This window comes from Terrapene carolina, unplaced genomic scaffold (genome assembly GCF_002925995.2).
Source record: "Terrapene carolina triunguis isolate 2854851 unplaced genomic scaffold, T_m_triunguis-2.0 Scaffold231, whole genome shotgun sequence".
Taxonomy (NCBI): domain Eukaryota; kingdom Metazoa; phylum Chordata; order Testudines; family Emydidae; genus Terrapene; species Terrapene triunguis.
Window position 1 is genome coordinate 10,870,778 of NW_020664582.1, and position 19,395 is coordinate 10,890,172.

Sequence of the window (19,395 nt, forward strand, 5' to 3'; positions counted from 1 at the left end):
CACTGGGAATCAGAAATATGACCCAGCTTTCTGCGGATCATTAAACAAAATGCCCTCATTTGCTTTCTCTTTTACAACAGTGTCAAGAACCATTATTAGGGCTTAATGGACTGATGTAGAGGAGAGCAAGTCTCCCCCATAGGCACAGCTGACATGTGCTGTAACCATGGGAAGGTATCTCAGAAACGACAGCCGCAATCAGATCTCTGAGCAGCATGGCTTCACTTACACGGATGCCCCCTGCCCATCCCATTTATACATCAAGACGGCGTTATTCGTCTTAGCAAAGTCGCGTCTTGTGGCCTCACAGGTGCATAACGTACCTCAGGGACTTCATGTCAAACCACCTGGAGCTGTGCAATCATTCCAGTGGAAAGCAGCAGCCCATTGATTCCTAAATGTCAAAGAACAAATAAGACACCAAGTAGTAGGTCACTGTCAGTTTTTCTCACTTCACACTGGGAGGACCTTCCAATAACTCACAGGCCTGTGTTCCTTGCTGAGTCTCCCCGGGAGTTTGGTTAAGAAGCGAGCTAGATTTTCCCTGTCCTATTTGCTCAGCATCCTGGAAGCTCAGGCACTGCAAAGCTCTCCTTGCCGCTTTTAATCAGTAAACAATATTTGAACACCAAGCTGTTTTTTATGGCCAGCATTCCAAACCTCCTTTTCAAGACGTCACATCATTTAGCACAGTGGGTTTCAACCTGTGGTCTGTGTGGACCCTGGGGGTCCGCAGACTGTGGCTAAGATTTCCAAAGGAGTCTGTACCTCCATTTGAAATTTTTTAAGAGGTCTGCAAATGAAAAAAGATTGAAAACTACTGATCTAGGATCACAGAGGGACCTTTAAGAAGCTACATTACTTTACATTGATACATTATACATTACAGACATTACATACTGGACTATGCCACCAACATGGTTGTAAGTGTCAAGGATTGCATAGTATTTTTGGGACTACGGCTGGGAGATTTAAACTAGGTTATGCACCTCAGCCCCGTTGAAATCCAAGGTAGGTATCGAACTCCCTTAAATTACTTTGGGAAAAAAATGTAGCTTCTGATTTAATATAACACGGAAACAAGGCAGAATGAAAGACCAGGAAAACCTACGAGTAAAACAAAAAGAAAGTAGCATCATCTGCACCACCTGAAGCAGGAAGAGCCTTTGCTGGATATTTTATAGTAAAGGCGCTGAAATTTAAGCCCACGGATGGGCTGCACCAGCAGCCTTCCAGAAGCCCGAGGGCTAGACGGATTTTAAAAATAAATTAATACAAATACTTCAAAGAATTAAGGGTCTGCTGAATAAACACAAATAAGAAGTGCCCCAACACCAGCTCTGAGCATCATGCTGATTGTTTAAATTCATAAAACCAAATACTAATTGTTCTTTGGGGCAAAGACTGTCTTTTTGTTCTGTGTTTGTACAGCGCCTAGCACCATGGGGCTCCGAGGCACTACTGCAAAATACCCTACCCCCTTTCCACCAAGCAACAGCTCTAAATACCAACCCTACCCCAGCGTTCCTTGCTCCCCTCCTCAGAGCCCAGATGAAACAAATGGGCCAAGCAGGGAACCCAGGAAATCAACCGTTCTGAGCTATTTTAGAGCAGGATCGGAGAGTATTCCCACAGCAAACACCCTGCCTGCAGCCCCCTTTCTATTATATGAAGGGGGATCCGAACCATTAACATCTTCTCTGGCCATGTGTCATGGAGGGAGATAAAACATGTGTGTGTGTGCAGGGATCGGGGACGGGGGAGGGAAGAATCCACATGGACTACAATGGGGCGGGATCAGGCCTTCCTGCCTATAAATTAACTTATCACCTCCGGCCGCATTATCGCCACAAGAGAATACTAAGGGGAAGTTGCAGATTCAGTAAGGCATCCTTGCAAAAACAAAAGTAACTGCTGTTGTAACACACACACACAAGGGCCAGGCCCATCTCAATGTGACTAGGACCCTAGATGGGTTTGCAAGGGCCAGATGCAGAGATCATCAGAAGCCTCCACACTCTATGCCTCTGGATGATGCGCCTGGATGCGAGAGCTGCATAAGGTGTGCATGGATACAGGCATTAGCCTCTTCAAAGGGGATGGGCAACATGGAGCCCAGGAGCCTGCCCCTCCTCTGCATCAGGGAATGGAGCCAGGCCGCCTGTAGCAGCAAGAGTACACTGATCATGCCAGGATGATGAAAGGTCCGATGTGGCCTAGCTGAAAAGGAAGCAAACAGGGAGTCATGAGATCTGGGCTCCCTTCTCAGCTCTGCCGCTGACGTATTGTTTGACCTTGGTCAAGGCACTTCAATTCTCTGTGTCTCTGTTTCCCCTCCCACCCTTTGTCTGTCTTGTGTAGGTAGACTGTGAGCGCCTCAGGGCAGGGACTGTTTCTCACTATGTCCATGTACAGCACCTGACACCATGGTCCCCAGTCATGGGTTAGCCCTTGAGAGACGGCTGTAATACAAATAACTAAAAATCATTATTCGAGAGTTAACTCATGGAACAAGCCTAGTTACAGCCCCGCCCTCCTTGTGACCCTTGCAAATTTGCTAGTATGGATAGCGTGAGGGTGCACATGTAGCATTCTTTCGCAAAGCACGGTAGGGTCTGCTCATCTAGTTGCGGTAGGGGCATGTCTACACACGTCTTATCACAGGGCTCTGGTTTGGAAGGCACCACCTGGCCCAGAATATTTACTACCCATCAGCATTAAGTGAAGTTACAGGCCCAAATCCCCAGCACAGGGCTGGAACAGCAGAGCTTGCTCTATGCACATCAAATACAGTTGCTGCAATGAGACACAGCCCTTTGAATTGTATTAAAATTCTAATTTCAAAAATGTAATTGAAAGTCTCTAAAAGGACCCCCCCTTTTTTTTTTTTAATAAGAAAGTTCTTATTATAGCACAATCTGAGTTGGCTTGGTGTATCTGGGGGAAAGAAACTCTTTAATAGGGTGTATTTCAGCTTTCAGTACTTAAAATATAAAGGAATAGATTAAAAAAAAATACCGAGCGAATGAAAGACCTGAGAGAGGCAAGGCTTGATGGAGAGACGGCCATGAGAAAACTAGCATGGGAGGATTCAGAACATGAGTCACATGCTCGTGAGAGGAGGAAGACGTCAAAGGACTAGGACTATTTCCTCCTCTTCAATGTAGATATTATAGGGCTGCATTTGGGTCACGGCAATTTTTTTGAGGCGTGGCCCTGGGAATCGTGGATTTCTCACGAGCGAAATATCAAAAGCAGAGGGCTATTAGCAACAGTGGTGGATATTTGCTGAGTGGTCTTGGGGCTGCTGCACACCAGCAGGAGTCAGGAGAGATGGGTTCTTCTTCCTAGTATTACAATAGCACCCAGAGGTGCCGACCGAGATCTGGGCCCTTTTGGGTTTGACTATGTGTTTCTACGGTGCCTAAGACAGCAAAGTTCCAAGGTGCTTAGAGTCTAAATACACAAGTCAGATAAAGGGTGTTTAGGGGAATCAGAGGCACTGAGGGTTTTTTGGCTCTGCCCCAGGCTTCTAGGGTGACCCAGGTGTCTGGCTGGTGGGTCCCACATGCTCAGGGTCTAACTGATCACCATATTTGGGGTCAGGAAGAAATTTTCCCTTGTAGTCAATGTGATTGGGGCGGAGACGCTGTGGGATTTTCGCCTTCCTGTGCAGCATGGGGCACAGGTCACTTGCAGGCTGAAACGAGTGTCAGTGGTGGATTCTCTATAACTTGACGTCTTTAAATCCTGATTTGAGGATGTCAGTAACTCAGCCAGAGGTCTATTACAGGAGGTCAGACTAGATGATCATGATGCTCTCTTCCGCCTGAAAGTCTAAGATACTTTGTCTACCCGTGTTTCAGTTTCCCCATCTGTCAAACAAGGAAACTCCTCACTTCACAGGATGGTTCTGAGGCTTACTGAACAGATGTTTGCAAAGTGCTTGGACGCTGTCAGATGGAAGGTGCTAGGAAAGGGGTGAAGTATTAGCGTTCCGGGCAGGAATGACTTGGCCCACCACTGACACACAGTCAAGGCTGGGGGGGAGCACCACCACCCAATAGCGTCCCCAAACTAATCCTCACAAAACACTCCTATAAGACAGGAATGGCAATATCGTTACCATGTTACAAATGGGGAAACTGAGGCACAAAGCAGCGAAGTGTCTTGCCCCCAGGGGGCAGAACAGAACCCAGATCCCCCGACTCCCAGCCCTTCTGCTCTGAACCCTCCCTTTGCATTCCTCTGCACTTGGCTTTTGTGGAGGCAGCCGCTTATCTCAAGCAGAGAATCTAGCCCTCACACTTGTCCGCCAGGCATTTCCCTTGACGTCTGCAGTCTCTGGCTTGCAGGCAATTTCATCAAGTTGTTAATTCTTCGGTTCCCTCCCTGCGATCCTGTCAGTTCTAAGGAACCAGCATCCAAGTGGAAACGAGGCTGCTGGTGGCTAGGGACAAGCGAGGTTCAGGCATATTTCACTGAGCTGGAAGCGCCTGCATATTCATTACTGCGAACCGAGCGCGTCCGTATTAGATAATGATGGACAGGAGACAGGGGCGCTTCTACCGTCCCCTTGTTTAGCAAATGGGCAGGCCGGACGGGCGAGTCTTTCTGATGAGGATGACAGAATGTTCTTCCTAACTCTTTGAAAGCTGGAGAAAGGAAGGGCGCTGGAGGAAAGGGAGGTGAAAGGGGAGCCTTTTCCTCACCCCCTAGAGAAGACGTTCAGCTCAAGAAGTGAGGCCCGGTCCATACACGATCAGATATCAACACCAGTTACTGTTACTAGGGAAACAGCTCCACACAACCCAGGCTGGAAACATCCCCAGATCCAGTCCCCTAAGGGAACACCCATCACAAGGGATGCTACAAAGTTCCCTGGGGCCTGCCTGGTTTCGTTTTCTGAGAGCTTTTGAGAGCGCCAGTGTAATTACGGGTGCAATCCAGTTAAGTTGCAGAGGAGTCCTTGGCGACTCCTCCACGCTGTCGAAAGTAGCGTGGTGGCACCCTTGCACGGGGATAGGGACAGAGGAACCCCTGGGTGCCAGGGTAGAGAGTTCCATGCCAACTCTGAATCTGCCTGCAGGGCATTAGGGCAGGATGCTGATGGAGTTTTGCTTGTGCGGGTCTAATGACAGAGGGCAACCAATGAGGGGGATGCAGAGGAACAGTGGCCGCTACAGAGTGGCTGTGTTGCCCTGGGTCAGGGTGTGTGCGCGCGTGTCCATCATCCCGCCTTAGGCCTGACAGCCGCATGGAGCCCGAGTAACTGGGATTGATGTGGGATTCGAGACTATCTACTCCGTGAGGTTTTCCTCCACTTCAAATAGCCTCATCTTCCCAGAAGGTAAGGCCAAGCCTATAACCACAAACCAGCATGCACAGCCTGGCTCTTAAGAGCACTCCCATAACAAACCGGTGTGCGCAAAGGTCAACAACGGATGAAGGGGTGGGGGATGCCTAAACAGGTAAGAAACGCATCTGGTTTCAAGGTTCCATGACCTTGTTATAGGCAGGAGCAGAAGTGGGGGAAGACACATCCCGCGTACATCCGACCGTGCCGTTGATCTAACAAGTGTGCTTGAGACACCGGAGAAGCTGTTTAGAAATGGTGCATCCTCAGGGAATTTCCACTCTTGTGCTGCCAAGGTCTAAGAGATTTCAGGGCTGCTGCCTCAAAGCCTGGTCCTTCCAGCTGCTGAGCTCCGACTAAGAGGTGCTGAGTGCACTGCATACCCCGCTTGATGCTGCTGGCTGTCGGGAGCTCTTAGCATCTTGCAGGATCAACCTCTAAGCGCCGTCAGTGCAAGCCGCTTTTGGCTTTTCTCCACAGTTTGCCCTGTTGTTCCCCACTTGGTCAACCACTCTACCCTGGGTCCCTTCCAAGCACCAGGGCACCATAGGGCTTTGCAAGGAAGAAGCTCGGAGGTTGAAAAGCAGGATGGGGCGGACAACAAGCCTTGAGAACTAATGTGGGTTAGAGCTAGGGAGGGAACATGGTGAATTAGAGTCATCAGGGACTCACACAAATATCTTCTGCAGGGAGTTTGCCTCCCTTGAGTTTCCTTTTGAGTTAAGCTTTCAAATGAACCAAACTTAAATCACAACCACCAAGATCCACCTGGTTTCCTGTCTCAACCCTGGGGAGGGGAGGGAGCTGGAGGCCATTTTGGTGCAAAGATATCTTTCAGCCCAGGAAGTTTTCCAGCCTTTCGACAACCAGGAGGGCAAGGTGATGGGCAGGCTCAATTCCAGTAGGCTACTGAAAGCGTTCAGCGGGACGGGCTCTTGGCTGGAGTCCGTTTGGAACAGAACCAGGCTGGCTTTGTTGCCATCGTTTGTAGCTCTAACATAGGCACATTAAGCACTGGTGCAACTAATCTCACAACCCTTACTCGGGCAAATAAAGGCAATAAGATCAGGTCCTAAGGTAGTTTTATTGAAACTGTGTCACAGCTAATTTCATCCCAGATACCACTAACTGCTCCTAATCAGAGGGACGTTCCTCCCACACGTTAACTTTGTTGTAACAAGGAGTTTTATCATAACATAGCTCACGTGTGTCAGTGGTAATTATGTTCAGTTATTCACAGTGACAACCTGTGCTACAGCCCAAATCCCAAGGAACATTTTTCTCTTTTACTCAGACTGACTTGGGGAAGCCAGTGGGATTTCTGCCTGAGTAAGGTCCTCACGATTTATGGCTATAAATCCCAGTATATACCATAAATCAAGGTGTAATTATCATTTAAAGGCACCAGCTTGGTTATTAAGCAAATCCAAGCCCTTTTTTCTATATATACACAGTGGCTGCAACAGCATCAAACGTGACGGCGCTTAGCCCAGTAATAAACCATTGATTCAGCTCGCTCCGCAGCGAAGATGCTGCCAGCACAGAGGCTGAGCCTTCAGATTCCAAATCTGTTAAACTGGGTTTCGAAATCAAGAGACAGACACGGTCAGTTTTCACCAATCACGCTCACAATGTGAAAGCACATTTGCTGCAGAAGGAAGCAAGCACCAATAACTAACACAATAAGAAACAAACCAAGCTTAAAGGACTGCACGTCTCCGTGCTAACCGAGCCAGATCTTATCTGCTCAGTGTGATGCTTTAAAAGCTAACAGATTGAAGGACTAAGACAACTGAATAAAATCTCTACAAGGCAGACAATGGAATGGAAGCTTCTGCTCCACCAAGTGAATATATTTGATAAGAGTAAAGGTTTGTGCTACCCACAAACGAAATATTTAAAGGCAGGAATAGAGTATTTAAATCCAGGCTGATCATTTTGAAGGTCTCCACGCTACTAACATTGATCCTTGAATTCGTTGCTAGTGAATGCAGAACACTCTCTTCCTTTCTTTCAAAAATGACTATATAAAAAAGTAATAATAATTTTTGCCATTGTGTAAATGAAGCAGGGCTGGAGATAAGATTTTCCAGCACAGGCAGAACAACTCCGGAGGTCTGGTTAGGACGTACACTACCAAAAACCCCACACACTTAAACCTACAACACAAGAAAATCTCTCTGCCTAATAGGATTTGTATTACAGGCAGGGCCGGTGCAAGGAAGTTTCGCGCCCTAGGCGAAACTCCGGGGGGCCCCCCCCCCCCGCGGAAGCTAACCCCGCCCCCCTCCACAGCAGCTAACCCCATCCAGGGAGCCCCCCCCAGCTCTCCTCCGCTGAGCATGCCGGCGCTGCTCTAATTCTCCTCCCCTCCCAGGCTTGCGGCGCCGATTGGAGGAGACTTAGAGAGGGGGCTGTGTGCTCAGCAGAGGAGGCAGAGTGGAGGTGATCTGGGGGCTGGGGCGGGGAGCGGTTCCCCTGTGTGCGCCCCGTTACTGCGGGAGGCCCTCCCCGCGCCCCCGCCCCAGCTCACCTCCACTCCACCTCCTCGCCTGAGCGGGCTTTTAGGCGCCCTAGGCGGCTGCCTAGTTTGCCTAAGTGGTTGCACCGGCCCCGATTACAGGACCAACCAGAGAACTAGATTTGAAGCCCCACCACGTGGAACAGCTCCTGCCCCGGAGAGCTTTCAGCCTAGGGGTGTTTTCTTAATTCAGTTGCAAAAATGCAACTCAAACTTTCCAGCCTGACTCATTCCCCCGCCCCGACATACGGCAAAGAGCTGTGGGTGGCGTAAAAGCAAACAAACCCTCCCGTGCTGGCATTATTCATTCCTTCCCCACGAATGCAGCTCAGACGGACTTCGCAAAAGGGCTTTTGCGTCCCTTTAAGAAACACGGTCCCTGTCCCGCTGTGCTCCTCATTAGGCCATGTTACAGTGTCGGTACAAAGTGTGCCGCTCTCGGAGAGCAAAGCTTTGAGTCATGTAACTGGAGGCCTCAAAATGCGACGTGCTTAAAGAAAAGGGACATCACTGAGCTATAAATAGGTTTGAAAACACATACATCTACGTCCAGCTTTTTCCACAACAGTGCCCGTGTCAGTGCTGTTTTTTCCTCAAAAAAACAGCCAGATCACAGCGAAAAACACCACCAGCCACCTCCGAGTGGTATGGGATAGTTCTGTACTGAACAGCACAGAGGGGAAGGCAACCCAATCCCTGGATTGAAATGTCGGCCGAGGGGAGCTGTCCCTGGTCCTGAATCATGGTATTCCTTTAGTAACACACACAGGAGAACATGTACAGGGGATGGGGGCACAAAAGATGGATTAGCAATAAGGTACCTTTGAATCTATGGCCCAGTGCAGAAAGCTTTGTCAAGGTGAAGTGTGTGCGACCAGAGCATCAGCCGTTTTAGTGTTTGCTCCTTCAGTCGTCTGCACCGTCTAAAAGACGTTTCATCACAAACCAGGGATGGTTCACCCTCTGGGTTTAATGATGACACAAGCAAGATCCAGGAAACCCAGCAAAACTCTGGGCGCTCGTTCCCTGCTCCAGGACCCGAACCACACAATGCAAGAAGCAAGGACAGAGGCACCTGTTCTCAGGCTCTGTTGCAATGTGTTTGATGAAGCTGGGAACGTAGTGGCCCTAACAGTTTTGAACCTCTGAAGCGGGTGAATATTCCACCTGAGCACGTGGGAAGTTAGCCATTTGGACTCGTGTCAAGGTCCAGCAGAAGAAAAGCCATAAATGCCTGCCCTACAACTTCACCCCAATAGGACTAAAGAAATTATCACTGGTAGTACAGAAAAACGTAGTGGCCCCAATTGGAGACTGGGGCCCACTGTGCTAGGCGCTGTACAAATACAGAACAAAAGGTACGCTCTGCCCCAAAGTGCTTACAATACAAGCAGCTAATTCAGCAATTCTCTGAATGAGATACACACATTATTTGAAGGCAGGTTTTTATTGAGATCTGGATTAGCACAACTCCTGGTGAAACTAATCCTAGCATCTTTTGTCAATGTATTTGATGACAAGGAGCGAGATCTTTAGCTAGGGTCAGAGTGTATAGCTCTAATGAGGTCGATGGAGCTACTGCAATTTACGTCAGGTGAGGATCTGGACCAGGTCATCTGTCTTTTTACAATTCCTATAGACATGGCTGGACCATGTAGCTAGACAAGCACCGTGAACATTTTAAAATGTATGCAGGAGTTTTCTGTTCTTTGGCTAAAATCTCTGACCTTTGGGCCAATCCGTCTCCCCCGTGTCAGTAATTCCACAGGGAGTTGGGGAATTCCACGGGGTAATGGGAGGCTGGATCCTCCCAAAGGATACAGAATGGGAGCAGAGCTGCTACTCCAGACTCATGCAGGATCTGTGGCCCCAGCATTCCCTCTCCGCAAGAGGATAGGAGAGAACCGGAGACTTCACGTAGTGGCAGCCAAACTGGCCTCATGCCCACAGAACAGCTGCACCAGTGGCCCCTATGGATCTGAGATCTACAACACATCGGGGGTGCCTCAGGATGAAATTCTCCCCCCCCCCCATGCCTTTACATGGAGTTTGTCTGGGGGAACTGTGCAGAGGGTGGCGGGGATGGAGTCAGCCCCCAAGCCCATGGACAGGGAGTGACAGCTCCACAGCCCCGGTTCATCCCTACACAGTGGTTCATGTTCACTGAACCATTGGCCGGGGCCCTAAATGTCCCTCCACACATTGGACTATGCAGAGATGGCACAGAGCCCAACCCTCCGTGCATCCACTCCAGCGCTGTCCTCCATCCATTCAGCAGGACCAATGGAGCCGGCTAGGCTGGGCGAACTCCTGCGTAAACACTATCTGCATCGTGGGGGATGGATCTATCTGCATCGGACTCAGCAGTCCCCGACGGTTCCGAGTCCTTTGCATTCCTCCTTTGGGTTCTCAAAAATACCTCGGTTTCACCCGGCCCGCCTCCCACATGCGGAGCGAGCAGGGCTCGTGGTGATACGTGTATGGGGAAAAAGGCCTGGGTTTGCCAACTCACACAGACACTCGTAGCCACTCCAGATCTAGGACGACTAGCAGCCTTGCAATTAGCACAGTGCATAACAGGGACCAAAAAGCAATCACGGCGCCTTTAGAGAGGCTCTTGCTAAGCCCAGCTTTGCAGGAGCGTAAAATGATTCACAAGTATTCTATATTTATAAAAAGACGACTTGCGGCAAGTTACTCACATACTGAGTTTTAAATAGAGGGAGAATAAATCTCCTGGAGAGAGAGAGACAGAGCTGGAAAACCCAAAGCAGGGCCCAGCCAGGCACTGTTTAGCCAAGTCTGCTGGAAACACTGCGGTTTCTCTATTCAATTAGCTAAGGTGATATTGAAACATCCAGCTTCACCTAGTCCTTGTACAGAGTTAATTCTGGTCTCTTCTTACATTCAAAGCAGCAGCCCCGCTTCAAGTCAGAATACTTTCTTAGGCTAATCAAGACTGTCTAGCAACAGCAAGCGGGCTAATGAAGAGTTACTCACTCCTTAGGACACAATATCACACACTGAGAACAAGAGCCCAGCTGGGGATGGGGGACGGCAACTGGAATTTTTGGCAGCGATGCTTAATTTCAGATGAAGGGTTTATCAGATACTAACAGCTGCCTTTTCTCCCCCTTACACAGACATTACACTGGCTAATCTTTCTTTGCAAGGCAGGAGTACAAACTGGGTAGCAGACAGTGCACTCGGTATGGAAAATGAGAGGCTGCTTGCATATTTTATACTGATATCACGTGGCTTTAGCCCTTGCCATACCCCCCCCTCTATTTTAAACACTATGTTGAGAGGTGACTGCACACAACCTTTCACGTTCCAGCCGAGATCAGAGCCATATTGCACCGTTTTTTCAGGCCCCTTGTGATATTTGGTGCTAACCTTCAAACTCTAGCTTCTGGAGTCAGTGAGAAACTTGGTCATCATTTCTAAAAAAATTAAGCAAATTTCTAATCCTCCTGGCTGTGGAGAAAAGCAAATAAACGTGATCCAGATAAACCCCAACGCAAATAAAAAACCTCACAAATTTACCTTTTCTAAATCTCATGATTGTTCAGGCCTGGCTCCTGTTTTTTTTTTAAATGCTTAGGCTTGGCAGTACTGCTGCTTGCGAGATGCTGTACGTGTAACATAATCAGAAAAAGTCCCTCCCCCAGAAAACTTAAAATCTAAGGCCCTGATACTATGACGTGAAACAATGCAGACCACCCACTGAAGTCAGCAGAGGTCTGCCAATGTGGTGCTCTGTGGAGGATCAGGATCTATGCTCACAAGAAAGGCAAAGGGAAGTATTATTCTTCATCCTGTCTTACAGATGAGGAACTAAAACAGTGTCTAATGGAATTAAAAAATAAAGACAATTTTTTTTAAATGCAGGCACCCACTAAGCAGAGCCTCAAAGAGCAACAGCTGCAAAGCCACCCACTCCAAAAGATGGTGCTATGTGCATCAACCACAAACAACAAGGAGAAAGAGGTCCATAAAATATGTAGTATGGGCTAGCTTGGTCCTACTAACTTGGCCAAGTGCAGGGAAGTAGTGGGTGGGTGGGCGGGGGGGAGACAGGGGAAGGATTTCTCTCTCCCATCCCCCAGCACAAGGCGAGCCCGGGGAGGAATTTCTGAGGGGTGTGTCTGAGTCGGCTGTGTCTTATTCAGGCCCGTGCCTAACGGGACAATTTAGTCCTTAATAAATCCTCTGCCACACGTGACAAGCTGGCCAACTTTTTGACATAAGCATCTTCCGAAGGGCCAGACAACTCTACCCAGTCATCACAAGCTTCAAGCCTCAAAAAGGAGATGAACCAACGTAACAAGCATCAGCACCAAGTTATGTCAATCGCCCACCATCGCAGACACCGCAAAGCGATCATTCCACTGAGAAGGTGAGCGAGAGGATCCGGCTGATTTTAAAAAGACAGCTCAATCCACCACAACTTTTGAACAGCGCGCACTGACCAGATTTAATCATCTCAGTTCCCAGGATCCCACAGGGATCAAAATATCAACTAAACCCTCACCCAGGGGATTAAATGTAGCCAACGACGACTTTATATCATATACATACGGATCTTCAATAACCATCCAGGAAACAGACAAGAATGTGGGTCCCAGAATCAATGTATCCTTACAGAAGTTAGTCACACGGCTTAATGCAGTGGTTCCCAAACTGGGGTTCGTGAACGCCTGGGGGTTCGCGAAATGTAACAGGGGGTTCTCGGGAAAACATTCCCTAAAAGGTGGACAGAGCTGTCCCTAGGGACCCTGGGCAGCACGGGGCCAGGACCCCAGAGCCCCTGGACTTCCAAGAGCTAAGCAGATCAAAGCAACCATATCAATCACACTGAGGAGATTTAAACTTCAAGACTCCTTATAAGAAATGGAAAGGGAGGCAGATATTTTTTGCTGTTTTTAAAATTAAATAGGCAGCTAGTATTGTTTTTAAAATGATTATGAAGAATCATTTTAGGGGGGTTTGCGAGACTTGACATTTTAGTGAAAGGGTTGTTAAAGTTTGGGAACCACTGGCTTAATGCACTACTGGAAGGTGCTCTGATACTGAGGCTGGTTAAGGACTTTAGGTATGTATCTGGCCACCATTACCACAGTATCTAAGCACCTCAGAATCTTTACTGTATTTATCCTCACAACACCCCTGGGAGGTAGGGCAGTGCTATTATCTCTTGAGGCACTGAGAGAATAAGTGACTTGACCAAGGTCAAACAGGAATAGGCAGCAGGATTAATTAATAGGCAGCAGGTTTAGTTAACAGGCAACAGGTTTAAAATAAATAAAAGGAAGTATTTCTTCACACAATGCACAGTCAACCTGTGGAATTCCTTGCCAGAGGAGGTTGTGAAGGCCAAGACCATAACAGGGTTCAAAAAGAACTAGGTAAATTCATGGAGGATAGGTCCATCAATGGCTATTAGCCAGGATGGTGACCCTAGCCTCTGTCTGCCAGAAGCTGGGAATGAGTGACAGGGGATGGACCCCTTGATGATTACCTGTTCTGTTCATTCCCTCTGGGGCACCTGGCACTGGCCACTGTTGGAAGACAGGATACTGGGCTAGATGGAACTTTGATATGACCCAGTAGGGCCATTCTTATGAAGCATGTGGCAGAACAGGGATTTGAACCTGGGTTTTCCAAGTCCCAGGCTAGTTTCCTAACAACTGGGCTATCCTTCCTATCAATAGAGTATAAACATATAGTTACTATGGGGAATAATATATGCAACACACACACACAGTCTCTCATTCACTCATATTGCTACATCCTAAACGGGGGACACAATTATGATAAAGACCCCAAACTAGAGGGACACATCTATTATTCATGCAGGACATTGCGGGATTCCTTCCTGTAGTTTTCATCGCTTAATCATGAATTTGCCATCGCAGAGAATTTCCAGCGGAAGTCATATTCAACAGGAAAAGCAAGAGGACCCTCAATGTGTGTGAAAGTAGGCCCTCTGTGACTGAAATGAATGAAGTCACTATATGCAAGGGGCATCTGAGAGGCCATGTACACAAAGCTGCAAAGCTCCCACCATCTCTGTTTACTAAATCCAATACGAGATTGAAGCCATTTTGTTTACTTAATCTCAGCTGATAAATCCTCACAACGCCTCACGGTGGATTTAGGGCAGAATTTGACCTGCAGATTCTATGGCTGGGATTTTGAGTCATCTTATGGAATTCTGTTGTCCAATTTCCACTGAAATCCAATGGAAATTGGGCACTCAACTCCCTTTAGGTGCCTTGAGGGGGAGAAAAAGGTCAGGCACAGCAAGGGGGTGCTGCGGGTCATGCAGGGATCAATGAGGCATAATTTGGAAGCTGTCAGGATCAATCAGGGTGCATAGGAAGCCTATGGGGGTCACATGGGGTCATGCAGGGGTCAGTGAGGCATAACTTGGAGGCCCCCCCACTGCCTTTCTATTCAGCCTGGCTAACTAAAGCTGCCTCCAAATTATTCCTCATTGACCAATTTGACAATGACCCCCCAGCCCCACCACATTTATGGTCTCATTCAAGACAGCAAAAGCAACACCAATTATCGTGAACCTCTACGGTGCTGCTACGTGGTCTTCCATGCATACTTTCACCAAATACTGTTACTGCCACAGCGTCTTAAGCTGCGTGTTACAATGCATGGAAGGAACTGTCCTTTCTTGTTTATTAATTGTGTTGCAGTAGTGCCTAGGAGCTCCAGTGAGACCCGACATCACAGGCTCATCCCTGCCCCATAAGTTTATTATCGTCTTCTCCTGTTACTGACATCTGCCACACCTCCACATCCAGGGTCACTCCTCCTTCCTGCTGCCACTCCCCAACTTCCTGCCTTTGGTGCCTCAGACTGATTGTGCTGTTCTCCTCTCCCTGCCCCTGGGATGGTTCAGCATGGGGGAGATGTGGGTTTGTCACTGAGGTGAAAGGAAGCATATAGGGGCAGTCAGAACAGGCAGTGATGGGTGGGGATAGAGTAGAGCCTAGGAGGAAATTTATGAGGGCAACTGAAGTGAAAGTAGAACAGGGATTCAATCTCTACCCATCCCGAGTGACAGATGGCCAAGTAATCAAGGGCAGGGGCATGGGGTTGCATGGGTTCCGAAGATCCAGAGGGCTGCTGGACAGATGCAGAGCTGGAGAGTGAGGCAGCCCCTGCTCCTGACAAAGTTCCCTTAGTTTGCTGAAAAGGAGCTCAACTTCTGGTGAAGCAGGAACTTTGTCAGAGGCAAAGGCTGCCTCGCTTCTCAGTTCTGCATCACCTCAACTCCATAACAGTTGATGGCATCCTCCATGTTCCCCAGTCCTTGGAATCCTCATGTATTGGAGCTGCTGTGCTGCTTCACTGGTCCCATGCTGCGTCTGCAGGTCTGGAAACGTATACATCTGTTACCTGAAACTTGAGCGAATTTACCCTTGGCACACAATAACCATAGACACCCCAGGAAGCCATACTTGCAGAGGAGAATCACCCTCTCTCATATGTTAACGGGCAGGCACAACAGTGAAAGTGGGAATGAGAATCTTGCTTTCCAGACACGAAGCTTGCAAGTGAAAAGAAAGTGTGATCCTTAGCACTTTGCATTCAAGATCTGCCATCAATAGTTATTTCTTCAAACAACCCCACGGGCTTTTAAAGCCAGCTTCAGCTTCCACTATTTGAACCTCTGCGCCACTATCAATACTTCGTTAGATATTTTTAGCCACAGGACCCGTGTGCCATGAAATCCAAGAGAGGAATTTCAATGGATATTCTCCACAGGCTAGTGAGTATCTCCCGCGGCTAAATCTGATCGCACGTCAAAGAGTATTTAAAGTATCAGTAGAGGGGAGGCAAGGATTTATGGGCAGACATTCCTTTGCAATTTAAACAAGTTTTAATTCCCAGCAATATGTGGTCGGTGTAAGGGGGTGAGGGTCTGGGGCAGAGGGTGTATCCGATGCTTGCAAAAATCTGGCACTATTCACCAGTGAGGGCTGGATATTCAAAAGAGCCTGGAACCCAACAGCACCCATTTTAGCCACCTAAATGAAGGGACCAGAGTTTATCACCCCACATCTCATCTTCTCAACGGGAGTTGAGCTCTTTTGAGAAACTGGCCACGCAGTTCTATTTCTCCACCAGCACAGGCAGTGTAAGTTTCACCCCACCGCCACAGGCATGGACCTCAACCCAAACCCGAAGCAACCACTCTCCAGAGGCGAGAGGGGAGTTTTATCTCAGTACACATTCAAACTTTGACATCTCTGCTGAGGGGGCAGGAGTTTTTCCTGGCCCTTGTTACGCATGGGGTTAACTACAGCTTTCTCCCCCTCTGCTCAGGTGCCTTTGGGAAGGCTGCCATCCATACCCATAGGAGTGAGATAGTCATTATGCTGAGGAGTTTTCCTGATTATGTTAAACTATTTTTTTATTGTAAACCCTTGCCTTTAAGGCTCAAGAACAGAGGACAAGTTCATGGAGGATACTCCATCAATAACTATTAGCCAAGATGGTCAAGGACAAAAGCCCATGCTCTGGGTGTCCCTAAACCTCTAACTGCCAGAAGCTGGGACTGGACGACCGGGGATGTATCACTCAATAATTGCCCTGTTCTGTTCATTCCCTCTGAATTATCTGGCATTGGCCACCGTCAGAGGACAGGAGACTGAGCTAGATGGAGCACTGGCCTGATCCAGTATGGCCATTTTTATGTTCTTGAGGAAGAATCTCCAATGAGACTAAGCATGTGTCCAAGTGTCTGCCTTAGATCATGACCAGCTGCACAAATACATCATGTATATAATATTGCACTTGGCTAACACTGCCGTGGAAAGTAAAATGTGCCAAAGAAGATTAGAAACATCCTCCCGCCAAATGGATGGCGTAGGCACCAAAAACCCTACCTGATTTTTACTATTTCTATTCTTGAAAGACCACATTCTTTGGAAAGGCATTTTGGGCGAGACTCTGACATCCTTACCAGGAGTGTAGCTAGGGGAGGAGCAGGGGGAGCGGCCGCTCCCCCACTGACCACATTCTTCAAAAGTGGCGCCTTAGGCGCCGACTCTCTGGGTGCTCCGAGGCTGGAGCACCCATGGGGAAAAATTGGTGGGTGCTGAGCACCCACCGGCAGCCCAGCTCCCCGGTCCCCGCCCCACCCAGCTCACCTCCGCCTCCGATCCTTACTCATACCATATAGCACCTTATTCCTCAAATAGTGCCAGTGAAGCCAGTGGGACTACTCACGGATGAAGGCACTTCTTAATGGGAATATAGGTGGCTGAATCGGACCCTTTGCTGCAGCGGGAGGATCACAGAGGGTGAGCCCCCCCCCCCTCCAAGCTGAACTTCGATACTCACAAGTGCGTCAAAGAATTTTAAATATCTCTACTTGCTTGCCAGTATTGATACCGCTTTGTTGACTAGCACTTTGCTCAGCTCGGATAACTGTAGCTATGGTCAGTATCTCTTTCTGGTTTTCGGGAACTAGCTCAACGCTGTTATGTTTGGGTCTGTAATGCAGGAAAGGGAGGTTGACCCCTCACCATGCACAATTCTGAACGGAAACCTCTCTCCTTCCACCACCTCTTGTAATAAGTTAAGTCCCTTCAAACTGTCAAATCCATCTTGGATATAACACAGCTGGAATCAACAGTGTTATTACAAGGCTTAATTTGACCCAGAGGAACTCTACATGAAAAGGTATTAGAATTACTCCATGGGAGCCTTGATTAGGTTTCATGGGTCCATTTTTAATTATGTACATGTGTGCTGTGTTCATGAGGGACAGTGCAAGATGGCAAAGAGCAGTCAAAGGTGGTAATTAAAGTGTTTTCACCCAGCCCAGGCTACCTATTCATTAAGTTAGTCAGTTTTGCCGGGAAAATCGATGTTAGCAATGCAAAAAGGAATGAGTCTTCTGAAGGAGGAACTTTAGATGGAGAAATCAATGCACCCTTCCAATTAGAGAGCTCTGTGACCTGAAGCATGTGGCTTGATGCATACTATTTTGTGTCACCTGTAGATGCGGACAGCTGCGTTACATATACAAAAGGCCGAGAGTGAAATTTTCAAAGCTGCCCAGGAGATTTAAACACCCTGGAAATGAATGGAAAATGGACAGCCAAATCTCACAGGTGCAAAAATATCACCCAGGACAAAGCTGTAAGAGTCCTAGCTATTAGTACAGATACAACGCCCTAGCTATCCCCATCTCTCAAAACGCAGAGGGTCATTTTTCAAGGCACCTACTAAACTCTCTTCACAGCCTACTTCTAAGAAAACTAGGCTGCTTACAAACAATATTTAGCCCACATCTAGCATTTTGTATTCTCAAAGCGCTGAACAAGCAGGCCGTCTTCATAGCAGTCATATGAAGGGTAAGTGGCTATCCCGATTTTAATGATGGAGAAACGAGCACAGACAGGTTAAATGACTTGTCCAAGAATTATTTCCTGTTCCCAGACCTCTGCTCAGCCCACTAACCCACACTGCCACCCCCAGGAATGCTCTGATTACTGGGGGCCCCAGTGTGCTAGGCACAGTACAAACGTATAGTGAAGAGATCACCTCTGCCACAAAGAGTTTACAATCTAACTAGACAACTCAGACAAAGGATGGGGGGTAGTGGGAAGAGAGAGAGAAGTGACTTGCGGCGAGTCAGTGGCCGAGATGGGAATAGAATGAAGATTTTTCTCAGTCCAACCCCAGAACCCCATGCACTGGACCACGCCACCTCTCAGATACTGGGGTATGTGATCATGGTCACGAGAACATAAAAGGAGCTAAATGTGAGGTAGCTGGGTGGAGGAAGGGGCTGAATTCTGAATTTCCTAACTTCCGTAACATTCGGGTCTCTGCTTTCGCAATGCAACAGTGGTGCACTTACACCCCCCAGGGAACAAACATTGATTTTATAAGGAAATTAAGAAGACCGACCACCGGTTAGCTGCACCGGTTTGCAAATGTCTCACTTACCACATAAGGCGATGATGTGACTGCTGTCTTCATGCACAAATTTCCTGGTGACGGCTTCTTCCATTATCTGTTTTACCTGAAAGAAAAGACAAAGCATATTGATTAAAAAGCCAGGTGCAGTCCTGCAGAGGTGCTGTGGCTGTAACCAACTTAGACTACAGAATATGGTTCCTTGGTGGTATCACTGCACCACGGAACTAAACAAGATCTTCAGCCTGGCTCCTTGGGTTAGTGAATGACAGGAACGTAGGCCAATGAGCAGCTTCTTACTACACCATCACGCTACATGAAGACATCGGTTAGCAGCATATTTGTATTAGATACAATGGTGGCTGCTTCCTTGGCTTGCTGGCAGTCAGAAGACCGCAGCCATCGCAACCATTAGCAGTGACTGGGACACTAAGGGTTAACAACCCCACACTGATCTCTTGTGCTCCTGCTCCTCACCGGAATACAGAAGAAGGATGGCCCAGTGGCTAGGACTAGCCTTGGCGTTGGGAACCCAGGTTAAGCTCCCTGCTTGGCCACAGCT

At 48.1% G+C, this 19,395-nt stretch overlaps 1 protein-coding gene across 3 annotated transcripts in view; it reads right to left on the reverse strand.

Annotated features, from left to right (window-relative positions):
- Positions 1-19,395, reverse strand: part of SGSM2 (small G protein signaling modulator 2) — a 134,814-nt gene that overhangs the window by 90,805 nt on the left and 24,614 nt on the right. For all 3 annotated transcript variants that reach the window (XM_026656482.1, XM_026656481.1, XM_026656480.1), the window contains exon 2: positions 18,864-18,939. In XM_026656482.1, the coding sequence (XP_026512267.1) occupies positions 18,864-18,939 (76 nt within the window). The remainder of the gene's footprint in view (positions 1-18,863; positions 18,940-19,395) is intronic.